The sequence below is a fragment of the Thunnus albacares genome, chromosome 17, assembly GCF_914725855.1.
Source record: "Thunnus albacares chromosome 17, fThuAlb1.1, whole genome shotgun sequence".
In the NCBI taxonomy this organism is placed as follows: domain Eukaryota; kingdom Metazoa; phylum Chordata; class Actinopteri; order Scombriformes; family Scombridae; genus Thunnus; species Thunnus albacares.
In genome coordinates, this window is record NC_058122.1 from 28,739,407 (window position 1) to 28,761,151 (window position 21,745).

General features: G+C 37.1%; 2 protein-coding genes across 5 annotated transcripts in view; both read right to left on the minus strand.

The window, feature by feature from the left end:
- The window catches only part of LOC122966720 (caskin-2-like), a 75,997-nt gene extending 69,374 nt beyond the window's left edge, over positions 1 to 6,623 (minus strand). For all 4 annotated transcript variants that reach the window (XM_044331025.1, XM_044331024.1, XM_044331023.1 and 1 more), the window contains exons 1-2: positions 6,332 to 6,623; positions 733 to 1,168 (exon numbers count right to left, since the gene is read on the minus strand). In XM_044331025.1, coding sequence (XP_044186960.1) covers positions 733 to 826 — 94 coding nt within the window. In that variant the 5' untranslated portion in view covers positions 827 to 1,168; positions 6,332 to 6,623. The remainder of the gene's footprint in view (positions 1 to 732; positions 1,169 to 6,331) is intronic.
- A 1,753-nt stretch (positions 6,624 to 8,376) lies between these two features.
- Positions 8,377 to 17,666, minus strand: st6galnac2 (ST6 (alpha-N-acetyl-neuraminyl-2,3-beta-galactosyl-1,3)-N-acetylgalactosaminide alpha-2,6-sialyltransferase 2). Its single transcript, XM_044331678.1, has 9 exons — positions 17,478 to 17,666; positions 14,239 to 14,329; positions 13,934 to 14,105; positions 12,680 to 12,833; positions 12,068 to 12,206; positions 11,871 to 11,974; positions 10,709 to 10,789; positions 10,525 to 10,627; positions 8,377 to 9,549 (listed from the first exon to the last, which is right to left on the minus strand). Exons 1-9 carry the CDS (start codon positions 17,576 to 17,578, stop codon positions 9,370 to 9,372), a joined length of 1,125 nt encoding a protein of 374 aa, XP_044187613.1. The 5' UTR covers positions 17,579 to 17,666; the 3' UTR covers positions 8,377 to 9,369.
- Between the last annotated feature and the right edge of the window lie 4,079 nt (positions 17,667 to 21,745).

Sequence of the window (21,745 nt, forward strand, 5' to 3'; positions counted from 1 at the left end):
TGTCAGATGTCAGAGAGAAAAATAAAATGTCTTGTTTAAAACTATCTGACACAAAAAACAGCTAAAACTGTGAATTAAAGGATGAGTGGACTGAAAAATACACGTTCAGTTTGCTCAAGGGAAGTATGAGACCAACAGTTTGTGATTTGCAATGAAACAGCGTCCATAATGAAGAACCAGAAAACTGAACCAGCTGATGTCGTCACATCAAGACACCAGCAGAATATTTATACAATCAATCATTTTGAACTATGAATACAGGGAAGAACTAACAATGAACACTTACACAGTGTCTCCACCTGCCATCAAACCCTCGTATGCTCAAGTTTAGGGACTCAGTTACAGAACGAAGGTGTAACGTCTCCCATTAATACAGAGCTCTGTAGTTTCTATACTGAAATATTATTGAATGCATCCTTACTGGACCTGTGATGTGGTGGAAATGTAAGACTTGTATTTGAGCACCTCTGGTCTAAAGTCTGCACTACAAGCTGGAGGTGTGGAACTGTTTACCAGCAGGGAGGCTCTAATGAAAGACAGTTGCATTGTGGGAAATGTAGGATGCAGCGTTGTTGGAGCTTGACTTGAATTACAGACTACAAGTCAGGACATCTCAGGACTTCTGACCACTCGTCACTTCCTACATCCTGCACATGTGACTTTAAACATCAGCAGCAGTGAGCGGCTGAACCGCGACCAGCAGCAGGCAGGTAAATGAACAGGTGTACTCACTGTTTCTGTTGCTCTTGAGTTTGGACAGCAGCTTCTGAGTGGACAGCAGGTCACCACTCTTCACTGCCTGCAGGAGATCCTGCTCCTTCCCCATAATCCCTTCCTCCTGTTTCAACCAGCTTTATTTAAAATTCCCGCCGCCGCCTCCTCAGAGCCGCATGCTGCTGAGCGCCGGAGACATGCACCTGCCTCAGGTGACACTTCCTGTCTCTGACGCTCAGCTGACAAGAAACAAAAACCCTCCTTTGCTATTTCCTCTGGGACCCGAGAGACGGAAAACTGCTCTGCTGATTAATTTCCCGCCCAGACGTCTCTGCTTCTCAGTCTGTTATTTCCAGGGGCAGCAGCAGGATGGTGGAGCTGCTGATGTGACCGGAGGACAAGGAGGATGAGGAGGATGAGGAGGATGAGGAAATGTAGTCAACCCCCGCTGAGCCTGAGAGGGAAAAGAAACGAGAAAAACACATCAGAAAACACAGCAGCTCTCCTGTCTGCCGCCTGAAGCAAAGGTGTCGGAGATGAAGAACAAACCGACTTTGTCTTCTCTCCACAAAGAGAGATACAAGAGTCTGACATGTTTCAAAGAACTTCTAATTAAAGGACAGATATTCTGCACATTTCCAGCTCTATATTTATATTCTGGGGCTCTACTGGAATATATTTGCATGATTTATAGTTAAAGGATCAGTGTGTAGGATTTAGGGGCATCTATTGGCAGAAATGGAACTTAATATTCATAAGTATGTTTTAATTAGTGTATAATCACCTGAAAATCAGAATTGTTGTTTTCGTTACCTTAGAATGAGCCTTTATATCTACAGAGGGAGACCGCCATGTTGGACCGCCATGTTTCTACAGTAGCCCAGAACGAACAAACCAAACACTGGCTGTAGAGAGGACTTTTCACGTTTTTCGCAACTTTCACGGCCCCCGTAAGTTCTCCACACGAATCCTACACACTGGTCCTTTAAAAACTCCTTATTTATCTTCTACAGGTTCTTTATGCAGCCCCTCAGTTCAGCCTCTGTCTGAAACAGGCCGTTTTAGCTCCTGTCTCTTTAAGGCCCGCCCTCCTGATGAGCCCACTCTGTTCTGATTGGTCAGCTTCAGGAAGCTTCCTCCGGCTCCAGAGGCTACGTAAACAAACTATAGTAGCAGGATTTCACTTCTTTTTCTCCTTCTTTACTCCAAATGTCAACTTCTCAAATCCATCCGTACATGTTGGAGATGAACAACACATGGAAACACCTTAGCAACCACCTTAGCAACCAAGGCTACAGAACAAACGGCCGTTAATGAGCATGTAAGACGAGCCGACATCAGCTCGTCAACAAGAGATAACGATGACTTCAAGTTTTGGATCTTTGATCATGTTTAACATCGGACATCAGAACAGGATATAAATAACAGAAAAGCAGGAAAAGCAGCATCTGTCCCCTTTAAATAATAACAGGACGGCCATGATGCTGAAAACAAACAGCAGAGATTCAATCACATTTTATCAAACTCAAACCTCGTGTTGAATCCACTAATCGAATCCTTTCACATTCCTTCTCAAATCTAATGAGGTTCAGCTTCCAACATCTATAGAGAATTCCACATATAAATAATAATAATAATACTATACTACTACAATAAAACTCAAAGATTCAGGTGAGATCTGTCATCAATTTTTGTTGTGTAAGAAGTAAGAAACAGTTTTCAGTCCAACTTTATTTATAATGCAGCTTTCATACATGTTAACACAATGATAATAAAACAGAAGAAGAAGCTGATGATTAGTCCACTGACAGAAAACTAATCTGCAGCTATTTTTAAACAACTAATCGATTAATTGAGAAAACAATTCAAAGATTAATCAATAATGAAAATGATCATTAGTTGCAGTCCTGGGTTATTGTAAATCATCCATCATAAATCCTGAATGCAACTTTTAACATAATGTTTTTGTATTTTTGTGTTTGTTTTTCATTTTTTTGGAACTTTATGTAAAGTACTCTGGGCTGCATTATTATTTTTATATTATTATTATATTATATATAATATGTATAATATGTATTCATCGTTAATCAGATTTAAAAGTAAAGCTGCATTACATCCATATTTGAAGCTAACAACAGAAATGGAGGAGAGACCGACAGAGATCATGAATTATTTAAAGAACATTTCAGAGCTTTTGTGTATGAAACCTGCTTCACACCTGACGCTGATGGATGAACTCTCCCCTCATGTGAAGCTTCAAATTCAATTCACTACTTTTATGTCACATTTTTACAGTTTGTAGGGAGACGAAAGAAAACGTTACAACAAATGTTGCTGCATCAAGTACTTCAAAATCATCAGTTATTTGCTCTTTTCACTATGGATTCAGACCAAATCAGGCGGTGCGGCGAAAACGCCAGTCCTCCCATTCATTCAAATGGGGGTAGTGCATTTCGGCTGCGGCTGTTTTGGCCGCTGATCAGCCTGGAGATCAGACTGAAAAATATAAAGTTAAATAAAGTTTGACTTTGCTGTCGGCTTCTCGACTCATTTTAAAAAAGACCAGAGAAAAAGAGAGCAAGAGAGCGCAGCTGTGGTTGAGCGAGCTAGAGAGTGAATGAAGAGAGGGAGCGCTGGTAACGAGAAAGCCGGTGAATCAGATCAATAAAATGTTATTTGGTGATTTTTTCACAGGGTTACGTTGTAGAGCACAAATAAACACGCCCACAACCCCCCCAGCACACCTCCGCTCGACCCTGTAGCTGAACACCTGAATACGGCCTTAATCTGCAGGCTATTTGCACAATTAAACTATTCATTGTTTTGTCAAAAAAATGTCAGAAAATAGTGAAACATTACATCATCAAATGTTTAAAGCTGAAAGATATTCAATTTAAAGATAAAACTGAGGAAAGCAGAAAATGATCACATTAGAGAGGATAAAAGTATGAAAAGTTTGACTTTTTTCTTTTCAAAAATGGCTTAAAATGATCAATTGGTTATCAGAAAAAACTGCTGATTATTTTCTAATCATTTAATTGATGAATCATTTCAACTCAATGTATTTATTCATCAAGTTCTTTCTGGTTTGGAGTAAAAAAAAGTGATTTTAAACAGTCCGATAGAAGTCAAAATGATCAGTAACGTTCACACATCATCACCCTGTATCCAGATTTAGTCACGTTGGTTTCTGGTCTTCCTCGTGAGACGTCACACACCTGCTCCAGGTAGATCAGGACTTGTGTGACCACACAAACCTCCTGAGAGCTGATTGGTCGCTTTGATTACAGCTCAGCAGCTCCTTCAAACACAAAGCGCTCATGAAGGATCTAACTGGTGGGTTCGACCGTGCTGAGTAAACACTGATGTGACTTCACTGCAACATGAGAAGTCACACATGTGCTGTGCAGGGGCTTTGCACCAAACTCCACTCAGTTCTTTCACATTTTAAGCCACAGAAAGGCAGGAAGTGGTCACCTGACAGTCCTGCATGCCACTCGGTTGACCAGCTCTGCTCTGCAGCTCCCCTCGGGGCTTCATGATAGATTATAGGCTTGCTTTGGCCATGCATTGACTTCCTCTCAGCTGCAGACCAGGCTACTTAAAGTCTTCCAGCCCAGTGGCCAGGCACAGCTCTCTCAGATATAGGAGGAAGAAGTTGGCAGAGTTAGTCAGACCTACTTTCTTGTAGCTAACTGACATTACTGTTGACAGTCCTGATCTCTGCATGAAAACATGACCGCTGCAGCAGCACATCCAGCCCTCTACAGGCCTTTAAAACAGTGTTGCTACATAAACAGAAAGAGTGTTTTGGGGAATGTTCTGCACTCTGAAGCACTGCTCTGTTTTCATGGTCACAACTTGTTTCATTACATAACCAGGCAGCCACAGAGGAGCGCTGGGCGTCAGCAGAGCTGTCAGTCCCATTAACACCGATCATGTCCCCATTTTTTTCTTCCACCTCTCTCTCAGGCGTTTTGTATTCTCACTGCATCCATGACAAGAGGAACGACGCACAGAAATTTCACTTTGACACTACTGCAGAGACTCCGAGTCTCAGCGAACTGATCCAAAATGGAAGTGAATAAATTATTTTACTGCTCACAAACTAAAAAAGAAAAGTTAAACTGGTGCAAGATGAATAATATATTATTGTTTTTGCAAATACTGAGACCTACTCCTTGCCTGTGAAGCTGTTTTTGGTGCGGTGACACTATATAATTAAAGGCTCAACCAAAAGTTTAAATAAATCAAAACTTCATTCTGTGCCAGACTCCATCAGACAAGCTTCTATATTAATATTCCCACGTTCCCCGACCACATTAAACACATACATACAGTCTGATTTCTCATTTTTCCTGAATCTGTGGGAGTCATTCTTCCTATTCTAACTTGACTTTTCACTGAATGAAAGAGCTGCTTGATGCTGTCAAAACACGCCGAACTGAAGACTTTAGTTTTATTATGAGAAGCTTCAGGATTTCTGAGGTGTTTCACTGTATTCTGATGTTTCCTGATGAGGAACTTCAGCTGTGCAGCTTTACTTCAATGTTTTACTTTACTGGTTGCTTTACTTTGATCGTTCCATAGTATTTGGACTGCGTGACATATTCTGATTTGGATGCATTACTGACTTTGTGTTCATGAAGAGAAAACTATCTTGTAACTATGAGATCATTTCTTACAAGATACGACAATAACACGCTGCTTCTGCATTGATTTATTTCATATATGAGTCACAGACCCATTTCCTGCTAAATTAATACTTTACTTTAGTACTTTAAGTAAATTTAGTTAGTAGTACTTCTATACTCTTACTTAAGTAGGATTTCATATGAAGTATTTTTACATTTTGGTGTAATCTTCTTGGAACAATAATGTGTGTCTGATATGTTTGGTTCTTCTCCCTCATTAAAGAATCTATAAATATGTAAATATATTTTCATTTCTGAAGTTTTCCTGCTGGACACAAGATGTCTCCTCCTTCCCTGTAAAGTCTCAGTGTTTGTGCTCTGGAGGCTTCAGGTTTCCACATCACACATTTATTGCTTTTTATATTCTGTTTTTATATTTATATGCTTTATATAAACGTATTTACTGCGTCTGTAATGGAGCATCTCAGCCAAAGAATTTCACAGGAGGGACAATAAACATCTTATCATGTCTGGCTTCAAACTATAAACTGTCAGCGAGCTTCAGCAGATGATGTGAAAACAAACAGGGTCTCCACACACTCTCACAGATAACATTTCAAAACTGTTCCATGACTTTTCAAGGACCCATAATATAATTTCTATGACCATTCCAGGTTTTTACATGACCGTGGGAACCCTGGAGAAGAGAGAACAACATCCCACTGAAGGAAGAGGAAGAAGAAAACATGTCATTTTGAGTGGAGGAGGACTTTAAGTGAATGATGTGAGTTCTTCTTCCAACACTGCAGGTCACCAAACACGGTGTAACACCGGAGAAACAACGGGCTGCAGTCGGTATGTAAACAGCCGGGAGATGGCTTCACACCGCCGCTGACCTTTGTACCCAAGTTTGTTTACACACCTGTAAAAACCTTTTTACTGAATATATACCTGTTAGAGGGTTTAATCCATATAAGACTCACCTTTTTTACTCAAATACGTCAGAAAGTTTTCACCCTGTTTCCAGCGGACCACGGTGGCAGTTTACAGGAAGAGCTGGGAAAGTATTCCTTGTGTTAATATTCCATAAAAATCGGGTTTCCTATTCCATGAGTTTTACTCTCCGACAGCAGAACAGTCTGGTTTCACCTCCGCGCAGAACTTCCATGAAAACTTTATGTATTTTAGGAACTTTGGTGTCGCAGTCGGTCAGCCGCCGCCGCCGCTGCTGCTGCTGCTGCGTTTCCCTCCGCGCCGTGAATGCCTCATTCTCCCCGCTGCGGGCTGCAGGATGCGGGACAGGTGTCAAGTTACCCGCAACACCACACGCAACATCCGGCTCAAACTTTCAAATGAAACTTTATCAACCAATATCGACAAAATCTTACAACAGGGGTCAGAAGTACTCAGATCCTTTACTGCAGTAAAAGTACATAAGTATTATGAGCTTGATGTAGTTAAAGTATTGCAGTAAAAGTACATAAGTATTATGAGCTTGATGTAGTTAAAGTATTGCAGTAAAAGTACATAAGTATTATGAGCTTGATGTAGTTAAAGTATTGCAGTAAAAGTACATAAGTATTATGAGCTTGATGTAGTTAAAGTATTGCAGTAAAAGTACATAAGTATTATGAGCTTGATGTAGTTAAAGTATTGCAGTAAAAGTAGTGGTTTGGTCCCTCTGACTGATATATTATTATATATGACATCATTAGATTATTAATAGTGAAGCATCAGTGTTAGAGCAGCATGTTACTGTTGTAGCTGCTGGAGGTGGAGCTAGTTTACACTACTTTATATACAGTTAGCTAGTTTAGTCCAGTGGTTCCCAACCTAGGGGTCGGGCCCCTCCAAAGGGTCAGCAGATAAATCTGAGGGGTGGTGAGATGATTAATGGGAGAGGAAAGAAGAAAAAACAAAGTTCTGATACACAAATCTGTTTTCAGTTTTTGGACTTTTTCTCTAATCTTTGATTTTTGCTGAAATATTGGATCATTTGAACATTTATTGAAATGAAAGCATGTGAGAAGTTTAGAGGGAAAAATCACTATTTGGTGGAGCTGTTAACAACTCATAGACATGTGAAATGTGACCCCGACTACACACTGCTTTTTGTAAGACGTCAAAAGCCAAAAAGGTTGGAAACCACTGGTTTCATCTTTAACAATGTGTTGTATTTTAAAAGCTTGTTATATTATCCATTGTGTCAAATCTTCAACTTGTCAAATATTTGCTGGTTGCAACTGTGAAGATTTGATAGTAAACTGAATATTTTTTGGATTTTTGTCGATCGAGGAAACAAAACAAAATGTCTGAAGACGTCATCACGAGCTCTCAGACTTTATAACGGCCATTTTTTTGAGACAAAACGAATGATCAAGAGATAATTATCCAATAATGACTATAATCACTGAGGTCACTTCAAACAGTTACAGGCAGTTACAGTCCGTCTATCATCCAGTCACCAGCTTTAAAACACAGAAATGTAAAAGTTCCCTTCTGGATGAACAAATCTCCACACAAGTTGTTATTTTTATTGTTATTTCTTGTTTATAAATATATATTATTGGATTTATATCTTACTTTTACAGTTTGCTTTGTGAACTGTTTCTGTCTGTTGGCCAAATAAATCTGATCATCATTTAATGTTTATATTTATTTTTCTTCCACATTATTTGAGTCTTTACTTTGATTGGTTGTTGTTGCTCTGGTGAGATTATTCACTGAAATGCCTTATTGTGGGCTATCATGTATTATGTGGAAAAACAACTCAAATAAAAACTGTTTACGTCAGTAAATATTAAATAATATAAATAAACATAAATATTCTGACAGATACAGAAATGCAACGCGCTTCTTCAACATGCTTTTATGTTGAAGAATCAACACGCTGTTTCCTGTTTAATCTGCCTCTCAGTGAGGATTTTAACAGAAATAATCTGGACCCTCCCACAATAATCTCTCTCCTCCTCCAAAAAAAAGAGATCAGTTTAAATCCGTTTTTTTTAAATATATTTTTAAAAAATCATTTCATTTAAAACAACATTTATTGACTTTTTTCCAGCTGGAGGCATCAGATTAGCACATAAAACAATAAACAACAACAATAAGCGATAAACAACAACATCCAACACTATCAACAGCTTCTGCCATATTAAATTGATCCATAAAAATATTGATCGGTGCAGCTTTAATGTTCATATTTCAATATGTTTATACGCGACAGCTGTTTTCACTTTTAAGACTTGATCATATTCTGTGAGCTTTTACACACAGTAGTCTTAATAAAATCTTGATGTTGGATTTAAATATATATTTAATATATAATTCCTCGATTATTAAAACTTAATTGTTACTTTTATGCGAGAGAAGAATCAAGAAAATGCTCAAATAATCAAAATGTTTACTCAAAGTGATACTTGTGATTAAATATAAGTGCAAAAAAACAACAAAGACACGAAAAACCGCACATCACACATTATAATGACAAACTATAATAGAATCTGCTGCTTTGTACAATATAAAACATCACCTATATAAAATAATATCGGCTGAAGATGCTCAGAGTGCAAAATGTGTCATAAAAAATGGTCTTAACATACATTTCGAATATAATTCAGGCCTTTCAGCTTTGTGACAAGTTATTTTCAGATAATCCAAAATGTTTTTATTTAATTGTTTATTTAGCTCAAGAAGCAGGAGGAAATATTAAATCCTAAAAAACAAACAAAACAAACAGTTTCATTGGAGAGTGATGATGTGTTTCCTGGTATTAAAAGGAAAACCTGTAATTTAAAGTGACAATTTTATTATTTATTAATTAAAACATTCAAACGTCAATTAATCAAACCCAGAATGCTGCTTTTTACAGCTTCACATCACTTTTAAATATGTATGTATATATATATATTTGGCCTGAAAAATGTTTGGAAAGTTTTGGCTCCTCAGCAGAATTCAAGCTTCTTGTGTGCAGTTAAATCTGGAGCAGGCTGCAGACACCTGACTGAGATATGAACCTCCGTCAACTCCGTGAGGTCCTCTGGTACAACCGGAGGACGCCCCGGCGGTGCAGCGCCTCCCACAGCCGGCTCTCCATCCGCAGGTCGTGGTTGGCGTAGAACCTCAGAGGTTTCCTCGCAGAGTCGAAGTAATGATCGGAGAACGCTGCGTAGTTCCTGGTGATGAAGCCGTACGCAGAAACCTGCAGGAGAGACACAACGTCCATCAGACACGGCTGGATTAACAGCGGGGCCCCCGGACCTCCAGGAGCCCCAAAGGCCCCAGCTGCCACCCTGTCCTTAATTTGAACAGATTTTAATTCAGATACTATTTAACTATTAATGGTATAAAAGTGGATGTTACAATATTTTTTGATACATTTGTCAATGTTTAGGTTGGGTTGGTTAAGTTTAGGACTGAAACTAACGGCCGATTATTTTCTCAATCAATCATTTTGTCTATAAAATGTCAGAAAATAGTAAAAAAAACGCTCTTTATAATTTCTCAGTTAAAAATCCAAACATATTCAGTTTACTGTCATATAATAATAATAATAATATTAATTTGTTATAATATATGAGAAAAGCTTCACATCACCAAAACTGAAAAGTTGCGATCAGCAAATTCTTGGCATCTTTGCTTTAAAAAAATTACTAAAATTTATCAATCTATTATCAAAATAGTTGCATTGAATGAATGAATTTATGAATTTTCTGTTAATCAACTGATTGATTAATCAACTAATCGTTGCAACTTTAGTTAAGTACAATATTTCCTGAAATGTAGTGGAGTGGAAGTTAACATGTTTTTTTTTTTCCTTCCCTAAAACAAATAATTTTTAAAATATTTGTATGAAACAAATATTTGTTAAAAAAAACCAAAAACACTATTTGTGCTTTGCCGAATAATGTATTTGTATTCGGGCACACCCCTAATACAAATACCTCAAAACTGTACTCGAGTACAGCACTTAGTTACTTTTCACCGCTGTCATTCCCACATTAAAACTGTAGCCTTAATATTAATATGTGTATGTTACATGTTATTAAGAATTCTGCGTCTCTCATGTTAACACACAAACTCAGAATCAGTTAATAACCAACTTCCTGATATTCAGTCACCAGGATCACCAACATCAGGCTCAGAGAAGCAGGTGAAACCAGGTGTGTGTGCTGACCTGGTCACAGGTGTGCACGGCGGTCAGCAGCATCAGGGCTCCGGTGCTCGGCATGTACAGGTGACGACTCCTGATGTCGGTCAGCAGAGGAGACGACAGGAAACTGAGAAATAACCCCAAAATAATTAAGTTACAAACATGACTCTTCATTTCTGTAAACAGACTCATGAATGAAAATAATCACCTGTGAGTCACGTAGGAAATAAAACCTGGGTGAAGAATCTTGAAGCTTTCAGCTGATTTGTGGCCGAAATACTTCCAAGGCCTGTTGGACGAGACACAGAACCTTCATAAGTAACATCAACCTTTACTTCTACTGTTACTGCAAGACTGAGAGGAGCCGAAACAAGAGAAAAAACTACCAAACTTATTTCACAAAGAAAGCTGCTGAGTCTTTAAGCCTTGTGCTGCCATCTGCAGGCCAAACACGGTGTTACAGCACAGACAGAGAGTGAAAGAAATCCTTTTTACTGTGATGTTTGTTGGTTTTATTTATTTTTTCTTATTTGTTTTTATGATTTTTATGAGTGGACATAGTGTGTTTTTTTCCTTGAGTGTAAATACATACATACTGTGCACACACTGGTTGATTAATTGATGATTATCCTTAAAATAAATTGATTTCAAGTGTAGGCACAGAGGAAAGACAGGACAAAATCCACAGTCCTCCTTCTGTGCAAACATGTATTTCAAAGTTTATCTGAAGCTAATATGAAGCTTCAGCGTCCAAATGAGTCAAATCAAGTAGATATCTTTCAACGTTACAGTCTTTTTAGTGCCAAAGTTCCTCTTTTTGTTACTATACTTCCACCTGCAGCTCAACAGGGAAACACTGTCTGAGGAAACACAAAGAGGGAATTTGATGCTAAAAAGACTGTAAATGTGTCAGATATCCACTTGATATGACTAACTCAGACTGATGAAGCTGAATAGAAGCTTCACACAGACTTTTAAATGACTGTGTGGACACACTGTGGATTTTGGCCTCCATCACTTCCATTGAAAGCACATTTGAAGGATCTTTTAATATCCAGTATGAACAGGAGGAATGATTACATCGAGGAAAACCTCTTTCACTGCACTGACACCTGACTGTCACTCAATACTGTCATTTAACTTCCCCTTAACGACTGAATCAGAAGCTAACTTAGCATGCAGACTAAAATTGCTTAATTGCTTAATTTCTTGTGTTGACGATGTTAACTATTGACTCAAAATGCAATGAAAGGAAATGTGAGAGCGACTCACAGCTGGGAAGAAGTAACAGTGGATCTGTCAGCTCCCTGCACAGATCATGGTCATTAAAATCCTGTTTCCTTGTTCTTTGACATGACTGCAGCTCTCACCTGTCCCCCCTGTCTTTGCCGGAGCGGACAGTCCGATCCTTAATGGCAGCTGCCATCATCACGTAGTCTCTGAGGTCTGATGGGATGAAGATGTATTTAATGTCCTGGAGAAGAAGAAGACACAGACAGAGAGAGAAATAAACTCACAGCAGGAGAATAAAGTCTTTCTGAGGTTTGTCGCTCTGGTTGTTTCTCACCGGACTCCGAGGGACTCTGGTGAAGCCATCTCTGAGGTACCACCTCAGAGCGTTCTTCATGGTGTTTGTGGTGAATCCATAGAAGGAAATCTTCGTCCCCACGTCTTCCTCAAAGCCTCTGATCACCGCTCCGTTCACCCTGAGGACCAGGAGGTGAAGGAAAAGTAGGAAATCAGGGTCATGTCAGTTGATTGCAGACGGCTCAGCATCACATGTGATTAAAAGATGATTTAAAAACAGCAAAAACTGCAACGATTAGTCGATTAATCAATTAGTTGACAGAGAGACAATTAAGCAGCAACTATTTTGATAATCAATTAATCATTTTAGTTATTTTTCAAACAAAAATGCATCAAATATTTGACAGTTTGAGGTTTACAGCTTTTCTTGGTCTTACTTCATAGTAAATTGAATATTTTGGGGTTTGAACTGTAGTTCTTATATCACCAGATGCTCTAGGATATTGTGACAGGCATGTTTCACTCTTTTCTGATGTTAGATTAATAGATTAGATTAATAGATGATCAATAATAAAATAATTCATTTCAACTATAACGACAGAGAAGGAGTGCTGTTTGAACGTCTGGAGGCTCCAGGTGTGTTCAGTCTCACCTGAAGACGAAGTCGTGACTGTCGATGTTCTTCCCCTGCCGGGAGCCTCGGAGGATGCCGCCGTTTCCCACCACAGCGCAGCGGACACACCTGCCAGGTGAGCCTCGATCAAAGAGACGAGAGCTGTGTAGGAGGGTGAGCGTGGAGTTGACCACTGAGGAACAGAGAATATATAAATATAAATGTGAGTTTATCTTTCATCTACAATCCAAACAGTCTCTTAGTGATAAAATCTGCACTTATTTCCTGCAGGTGTTGCATATAACAAACTTTTTAATACAATTTTGGTGTAAAAGTTTTGGACAAGTTATGAAAAGAAGTTCTGTAAGAAAACACAGATTTTAAATTCTTTTGAACCATAAATACAGTTTAACAGGGTCACACCACTGAAATAACAAACAAACAAACAAACAAACAAACAGAAGAAGTCCAGGGCCCTGTTCTTTATACGTGGATAACTGAGTTATCCAGATTAGAATAATAACTATTTCACATGAGTCTGGATTTTTTGGTCCATCGAAACTGGTTTAAAATTAATCTGGAACTGTTGTCATAGCAACAAGTCCTTAAACCCAAACCTCAGCTGATCATGACCAAGACGTTTTAGTCTGAACCCCGAACATGAACAAACTCCTGTTCAGATACTAATGTCTCACTTTCTCAGATCTACAATGAAAGAATGTTGATATAATTGTTGTCAGGATGTGAACCAGAGTCCTGCATCTTGTACGCCACCCCATCCACCCCGACCTCTCCCTCCCACTGCAGAGCCATATATAAATAAATATATAAACGTGGCTTCATTCATTCAAAAAAATGTTGACCTGTGACCATCATCCAGGCAGAGATGACATCTGTCAACATCACTGAGAAGACAATTTTATTTCACAAATAAAACCTTTTGTTTTTTGAGTGAACTGACCCTTTAATGCAAATAAAAAGTTCATGTTAGGCTAAAATCTATTGTAGTAATCTGTGACATTTTGCTGATGTCTTTATTTTAAAACCAAACACAGATGGAAAATCTTTAAAGTGCTCAGAAAAAAATGGAAATTTGAACATCTGTAGTTAAAGACAAATTCTTCTGCTCATGAAGATCATGATATACAATCAAAAGCTGCAGAACAGCTACTAAATGGACCTGCACGATATATTTTAGTGTCTCTTTAATAACAGATCTCATTGAGAACACCTACTGAAATAAAGGTTATACAGTATCTAAGTCGTCTCCTTGAGGTCAGGAGGAGTGTTTACCGTCAACAGGAAGTCCCTTCCAGCCGTACGGCGGCGCCCGCTTCTTCAGTTCTTCTCTGGCCGGTTTGGAGAAGCTCCTCTTCCGCTGAAGCACTGGCACCGAGAAGCTGAACCTGCTGCTGAGGAGAAGATCGTTCCTCACTGCCTTCCTCAGAGAACACGGAGCTTCTGTCTGAAGAAACAAGAGGTTCACACATGACTCTGTTGATGTGATTTGAGTGAACTGAGCCTTTAATTGCGTCTGGGCACTAAAGTAATGATGAAAAATAAAATCACTTCTTGTCAATTCTATGCAGATAACTCACTGGTTCTTCTTCTTCTTCAGTATCTGTGAGGAGCCTCCAGTCCACCTGATCCTCATCTGGAGTCTCGATGCTGCCCCATGCTGTCTGCTTACTGACATCACAGAACACATCCAACATGACCAAACGCTGACAGTCAGCATCGTTCATTTTTTCAGATGTTACTATGGTATACTGAAGTATAATTACAAGCATTTAATAAGGGACAAAGGCTTTTATTGACAATTACATTAACTTTATGCTAAGAGTCAATATTTGTAGTGTTGACCCTTCTTTTTCAAGACCTCTGCAATTCGCCCTGGCATGCTGTCAATTAACTTCTAGGCCACATCCTGACTAATGGCAGCCCATTCTTGCATAATCAATGCTTGGAGTTTGTCAGAATTTGTGGGTTTTTGTTTGTTGCTTGAGGATCCACCACAAGTTCTCAATGGGATTAAGGTCTGGGGAGTTTCCTGGCCATGGACCCAAAATTTCGATGTTTTGTTCCCCGAACCACTTAGTTATCACTTTTGCCTTATGGCAAGGTGCTCCATCATGCTGGAAAAGGTATTGTTCATCACCAAACTGTTCTTGGATTGTTGGGAGAAGTTGCTCTCTGAGGATGTTTTGGTACCATTCTTTATTCATGGCTGTGTTCTTAGGCAAAATTGTGAGTGAGCCCACTCTCTTGGCTGAGAAGCAACCCCACGCATGAATGGTCTCAGGATGCTTTACTGTTGGCATGACACAGGACTGATGGTAGCGCTCACCTTTTCTTCTCCGGACAAGCTTTTTTCCGGATGCCCCAATGACTTTACCCCAGTCCGCAGCAGTCCAATCCCTGTACCTTTTGCAGAATATCAGTCTGTCCCTCATGTTTTTCCTGGAGAGAAGTGGCTTCTTTGCTGCCCTTCTTGACACCGGGCCATCCTCCAAAAGTCTTCGCCTCACTGTGCATGCAGATGCACTCACACTTGCCTGCTGCCATTCCTGAGCAAGCTCTGCACTGGTGGTGCCCTGATCCTGCGGCTGAATCAACTTTAGGAGATGGTCCTGGCGCTTGCTGGACTTTCTTGGGTGCCCTGAGGCCTTCTTCACAACAGTTGAACCTCTCTCCTTGACGTTCTTGATGATCTGATAAATGGTCCTTGCCTGTGAAGCCCTTTTTGTGCAAAGCAATGATGACTGCACGTGTTTCTTTTGTGAAAATTAATATTTGTGTCATTCTCAAAACTTTTGGCCATGGCTGTACGGTAAAACTTTGAAGCTCAAAATCATTGATATTATTGGGAGTCTTTTGTTTCCTGTGTTTGCTGTTTTGTCTTCCACATACCTGTCTGGGGTTGGGTGTTTGCACAGTGTCCACAGTTAACCATCAATATGTAACTGAAGTGACACATTGTTAATCTCCTCAGTTGAATCATTAAACAGAACAGCAGCAGGAATCTGTCCAATCAAGCAGCACGTGGCTCCACTCTGCAGTCTGGTTAAACTGTTGAGCTGTGACTGAAGGTTGTGTTTTTAAGGGCGTCCAGGTGGTCTAACATACCACAACATCCAGTTAAAGTCTGGCTGGGGACCTTTACATGTTGCCCTCCCCCTCTTTTCCCGTCTTTGCTATCAAAGACACTTTGGTTCAGACTGAAATATCTCGTTTACTATCAGATGGATTGTTATGAAATCTGATTCATAAGTTAACTATTACTATACTGAGATTAGAGTCTGTTCCTCCCAAGAACAACAGAACAATGGGCCTTGTGCAACAAGCACTCGTACAAACAGATTCAAATGAAATTTACAAGTTCAGAGCTGACGTACGTGTCATGAATAGATCATCTCTGCCTTTCCTCACAGGGGGGAAACACTTATTTGACTCACAATTATAAAGTCCTGATATGAAATAATTTGGAGTTTAAAGATCCCCTTCAGACATGTTTTAAGATGTATGTAAAATACTCTAATTTGAATAATAATTTGTGTCTGATATAGTTTTTCCACAAAAAAAGTTGAATTATCTTCTAATCATCTGTTCCTTCTCCTTCATTAAAAATCCAGAATCAAAAAATATGCAAATATATTTAATCTCATAAGTTTTCCTGCTGGACACAAGACGTCTCCTTCTATCTGTTTCTTGTTCTTATGGATGTTTGAATGATGAAGAGCTTACAGCTCAAATTGTTGCATGAATAAATTTCAGTATATATATATATATATTTCAGTAAATATATATATATATATGTGTGTATAATAAAATACTGAAAATATCAGATAATAATAATAAATATAATAATAATATATAAATATGTACTATAAATCATTTTGAAAAAGTATAAATCTTAAAAAACGATACTAAAGTATGAAAATACCAAGTAAGAAGGCTGAGTGTACCTGGTTGAGTTTGCAGTCTGCTTTTTTGTTTGCATGTGCACATTATTCACCTTTGAAATGAATAAAACACTTCACCAAACATGTGGCCGAAAATTTGATCGTTTGATAGTTTGGAGGACTTGTTGTTTGCTTCATGAGCGAATACCTGCAAAACTAAAGACATCCCCATCAGCCTCAGCTGTTCTTTGTGTTTAGTATTAATTAGCAAATGTTAGCATGTTAGCACATTAAAATAAGATGGTGAACATTGTAAACATCAACGTGTTAGCAAAGAGTAAATAAGTTTAAAATCTGTGAAGAACATTCCAGCTTCTCAAATGTGTGATTTATCTTTCTTTAAAAAAATAAAAAAATAAATAAAAAAAAATCAGTTTTACAAGGAGAAATAGGTAAATAACTTTCCTTGCCCTGGGTCTTGCCTGTCAGACTTGAGAGGAAGACTGCAGGTGCTGCTCAGGGCACAGTTAACATCCTGCTAAATATTTAGAATTTGTAGGAGCTGAGTTATGACACACCAAATATTAAAGATATAATGACTTTAGGGTCAGTGTATTAAAAATATAGTAATTTACACAGAATTTCTGCTTTTTTATTATTAAATTACCATTTTTTGAAAAGCATATGACACATTTCAGATGTTTTCTAGGTTTATATTAATATTTAAAATGCCAGGTTTTTAAGATTTAGATATTATATATGTTATATATATCATACACACACATGCATATATATATATATATATATATATATACATATTAAAAACCTCTTGACTTTTGTGTGAGATGTGATCAGGTTGTCTCTTTGCATTAGTGGTTGTAACTCAGCCGTAAACAGTCTGAATACCTGAGCAGGTGATATGATCGCTCACCTACCTGAGGCTCAGCTTGCAGTATTGTCCCCATAGGAAGGTACAAATAAAGATAAAGATAGTCCCCAGCAGGAGGAACACACACTTCATGAAGGACACTCTCATTATTCCCTTTAGGAGCTTTTAAAATCGCTGACATGGACTTCTTCTTCCTTCATTGTCTTCCTGTCAGGTGGGTTCAGGTGAGACTCTGCAGCTCATTTCCATTTCCATCAGTGGAATGAAAGAAGGTGAAAAAAGCTTTCCTGCATTCACAAGAGAAAGAAAATAAACCTGTTTGACAGGAACACCCGCAGACGTTTATTTTCTTTTTGTGTATTATATTACACGGCCAAACACACCTGCTGTGATGTCACTGATAAGAATGTGACCAGTAGCAGCTACGTTTGAGGTCACTGAGGTCGTGTCCTTCTGGACTTGTTTCCTATAATTTTAGTAACCTGAGGTATGTAATAACATTTATTATTCAACAGTTAATGACATTACAGTACACATCCTGAAAAAACATAATAATCACAAAAACTGCAAAATAACAAGATATGTAAACAACAACAAAAGCAATATAACAATAATAATAATAATAATAATAATAGTAATAACTATCATTATTATTATTATTATTATTAGTAGTAGTAGTAGTAGTATTAGTAGTAGTAGTATTAGTATCAGTATTATTAGTATTATTATTATAAAAGGCTAATATTATCACTGTAACAATAAAAAACAAATAAAACAAACTATTATTATTACTATTATTGTCATGAACTGAACTTAGGTCAAGTGAGGAATAAATACAAGTAATTTCTGATCAATATTTTACACATCTTTATCATTATTATTATTAAAACAGACAACTGTCAAAAATAAAAGATTTATCTGCTGATTCCTGTATTATTAAACCCAAAATATCTGACCGCCTTTTAGGTTAACAATTATTAAATATATAAAACATTCAGTATTTCTCCACCAGACACACGATGGAACAATTAACTGAATAAAACATGAAAAATCCAAATGATTTAAAGATTTCAGAGACGTTATGCTTTGATTTGACCACAAGATGGCGCCAAAATGGCAAAAAAACTACAGAAAGGTGATAACAGATGAAATAGATGGCAGCAATTATCATGCAAGATGAATTTTAATTGTAATGACTTTGATCTAGGACTAATGATTCAAAGGGTTTAAATTTGACCCAGTTTGGGTCGATACAGCACTGACACAATACTGGTTTAATGTTGTTTTGAGACAGTTTTAGTTACTTTTACCCAAACTAAAGCTTGTTATAATCTACTCTTTTTACTGACATGTCACACTTTTATTATTATTATATTTGATTGTTAATAACTTGTGCATCTTTTGAATGTCATATGCAAATAATTTTGTACAAGAAATAAGACTTGACAGATTTTAGTTAGTTTGTTGTGTGTAACTGATTCCCAATGTTGTGTTGGTGCAACTGTATTTTGACCCAAAACGGGTAGAAATTTATTATTTACTTTCCCAATTAATCAATTCTTCATGTGGCTCATAAAACTGAGTCCATGTTACTTCTCAAAATACCTTGTTTTGTCTAAAACTCAAGGATAATCTTTTTATTATCATAAAACAGTGTGAAAACCTGAATATATTCACATTATATTCCACATTACATTCATCAATATATTCATCGCTTGCTCTAATGATGATTCAATTAACAGAATCATGGTCAATTAATGTTATGACATCAACTAATTGACTAATTGCAAAACTCATGACATTCCCATCAGCCTCTGCTGTGTTTCGTGCTAATTAGCAAATGTTAGCATGCTAAACTAAGACGCTGCTGAATATGGTAAATATTACCTTCTAACATGAGCATTTTAGCAGCAATAATACTTACTGTGTAATTTACAGATTTATTATATTTGGTGGAAGAAAACACAAACTCTCATTTTCTTCTTTCTTTTAAAGCTGCAGTTAAAATGTAAATGAACAGCATCACAACCTGTTTTGTTTTTGTAAATATATTTATTGTCATTAAAAAAAAAAGTAATTACACAACTTATTTGAAATAAAACTTATAATAAATAAACAAAATTTCAGTTTGCCTACATAAAAATCACACCAAAGCAGTCATTAAACAGCAGCTACCAGAGAACATGTGATCCAAAATAAAATAAACTGTTAGAAAACACTATGTTACCCAGAATGCAGTGCTATACAACACAGCTCTATACAAACCGTTATCCTTCAAGAGGTTTTCCTAAAATGATTCTCAAAAACAGAAAATATGTCAGAGTACATTTAGAGAATAACATTTAGAATATATATATATATATATATATATATATATATATATATATATATATATATATATATATATATATATATATATATATTTAAAAAGATCCTAATATTTCAAGAACAAAGTTGTAATATTTTGGTGGAAAAAAAATCATAAAACTTCGAAAAATGTTGCTTTATTTCAAGGATAAAGTCGGAACACTTTTAGAGTATAAGTTCTAAAATTTCAACTAAAAAGTAACTAATAATTTGAGTCGTAATATTTCTAAAATAAATTTGTAACATTTCAAGAAAAAAGTAATATTTCGAGAACAAAGTCATAATATTGCAAGTTTAGTCATAATATTTTGAGAAAAGCCCTGCAATATTTAGAAAATAAAGCTGTTCTATTTATAGAGAGTTGTATTATTTTGAGAATGAAGTTGAAATATTTTAGGGAAAAAAGTGGTAATATTTTGAAAACAAAATCATAAAAGTGCAACTTTTCCATAAACAAGTTTAAATGTTTTGTGAGCAAAGTCGTAATATATTTTGAAGATCAAGTTTTTATATTTTTTAAAAAGTTGTAATACTGCGAGTGTAAAGTTGGAATATTTTGAGAGTAAAATTTCATAATATTGAGGAAAAAAAGGAAAATTTTACCTTAATTCTAAAATTTTACATCAATTTTACATTTACTTTAAATCTCATTGGCCCTGATACTGTCTGATATTGTAAAAACCATTAAGTCCACATGTGTGAAAAGAGTTGATGTTATTTCTTATTTCAGCTCATATAAACTTTGCATCATGTTGTGTTTACTGCGTCTGTAAAAGCAAACTTCACTTCATCACTTACAGGACGAATCAGCTGTAAAACAGAATCCATGTTGTTCCGGTGATTTTTAAATATGAAGTAGAATCAGAGAAAGAAGATCTGAACAGTTCGAGATAATGATGTTGAGTCATTTTTCTTTACGGTGTGAAAATGTAACATCAGAGTGAAGATTGTACATGAAATCTGGAGACAACTGAGCTCTTTTTTTGTTTTGTTTTTGTTGATCTGAGAGAAGAAAGAAATCCAGAGAACCAGAAGGCACAAAGATAAATCTAATCAAACCATCTCACATCAGTTTGTAATCAACATTATATTAGTAGAATCTTGATAAAAACATTGATGTTCATAATTTAGCAATTTTTTTGACTGAAATGCTGTCATGTTGATTTACAACTCTGACACATCATCAGCTTTTAAGTTGATATGTTAGCAAACAGTTGCTTATTTCCAAATCCAGCAGTTACGGAGCAACATTATCATTCATGTGGAGTCATGTTTCTGTCCACCTGGTGAATGTAAGTCCAATATTCACTCTCTTTTATTTCTGTTTTTACTCTCTACCAACTCCTGAGGGAAATATCTGGCTCTTTAGCTGCTAAATGCTCCACTATGTTCACCAGCTAGTCTACAGCTAACTGTGTCTGTTTGTCGTTTGGTGCTGAGCAGGAAGTGTACAGCGGCTTTTTACAGCTTTTTCTCTGAATATAGCTGCCTAATGTGGCCCAAAACGACGCTATGAGAGCGCTGAGAGTGAACCAAAACAGTAAAATTGCAGCCGGACAGATAAACAATGAGCTGAAACTTGAGAAAAATTAAAGCAAATAAACTCAAGGAATTTCCAAAAAGTTCCTTAATAAGTCCACCAAAAGTAAAAGTGGGAAAAATATAACTGAAGTGTTGCTAAAAGACTCCAAACTGACTCACAAAGTTTGGTGAAAAGTTTGTAGGTGGTGGTGGGTATCGCTGTTTTAGGATTCATCTGCAGAGTTTTATGAAAATAAAAACTTTGGTCCAAAAGTTCAACAGTTTGGGACACGACTCAGGCTGCAGCTAACGATTATTCTCATTGTCAATTTTCGTTTGCAATGTTTTTTTCTACCTTGCTGACGAGCTGATGTCGGCTCATCGCACATGCCCATAAACAGCCGTCCATTGTGTTGCCTCGGTTAC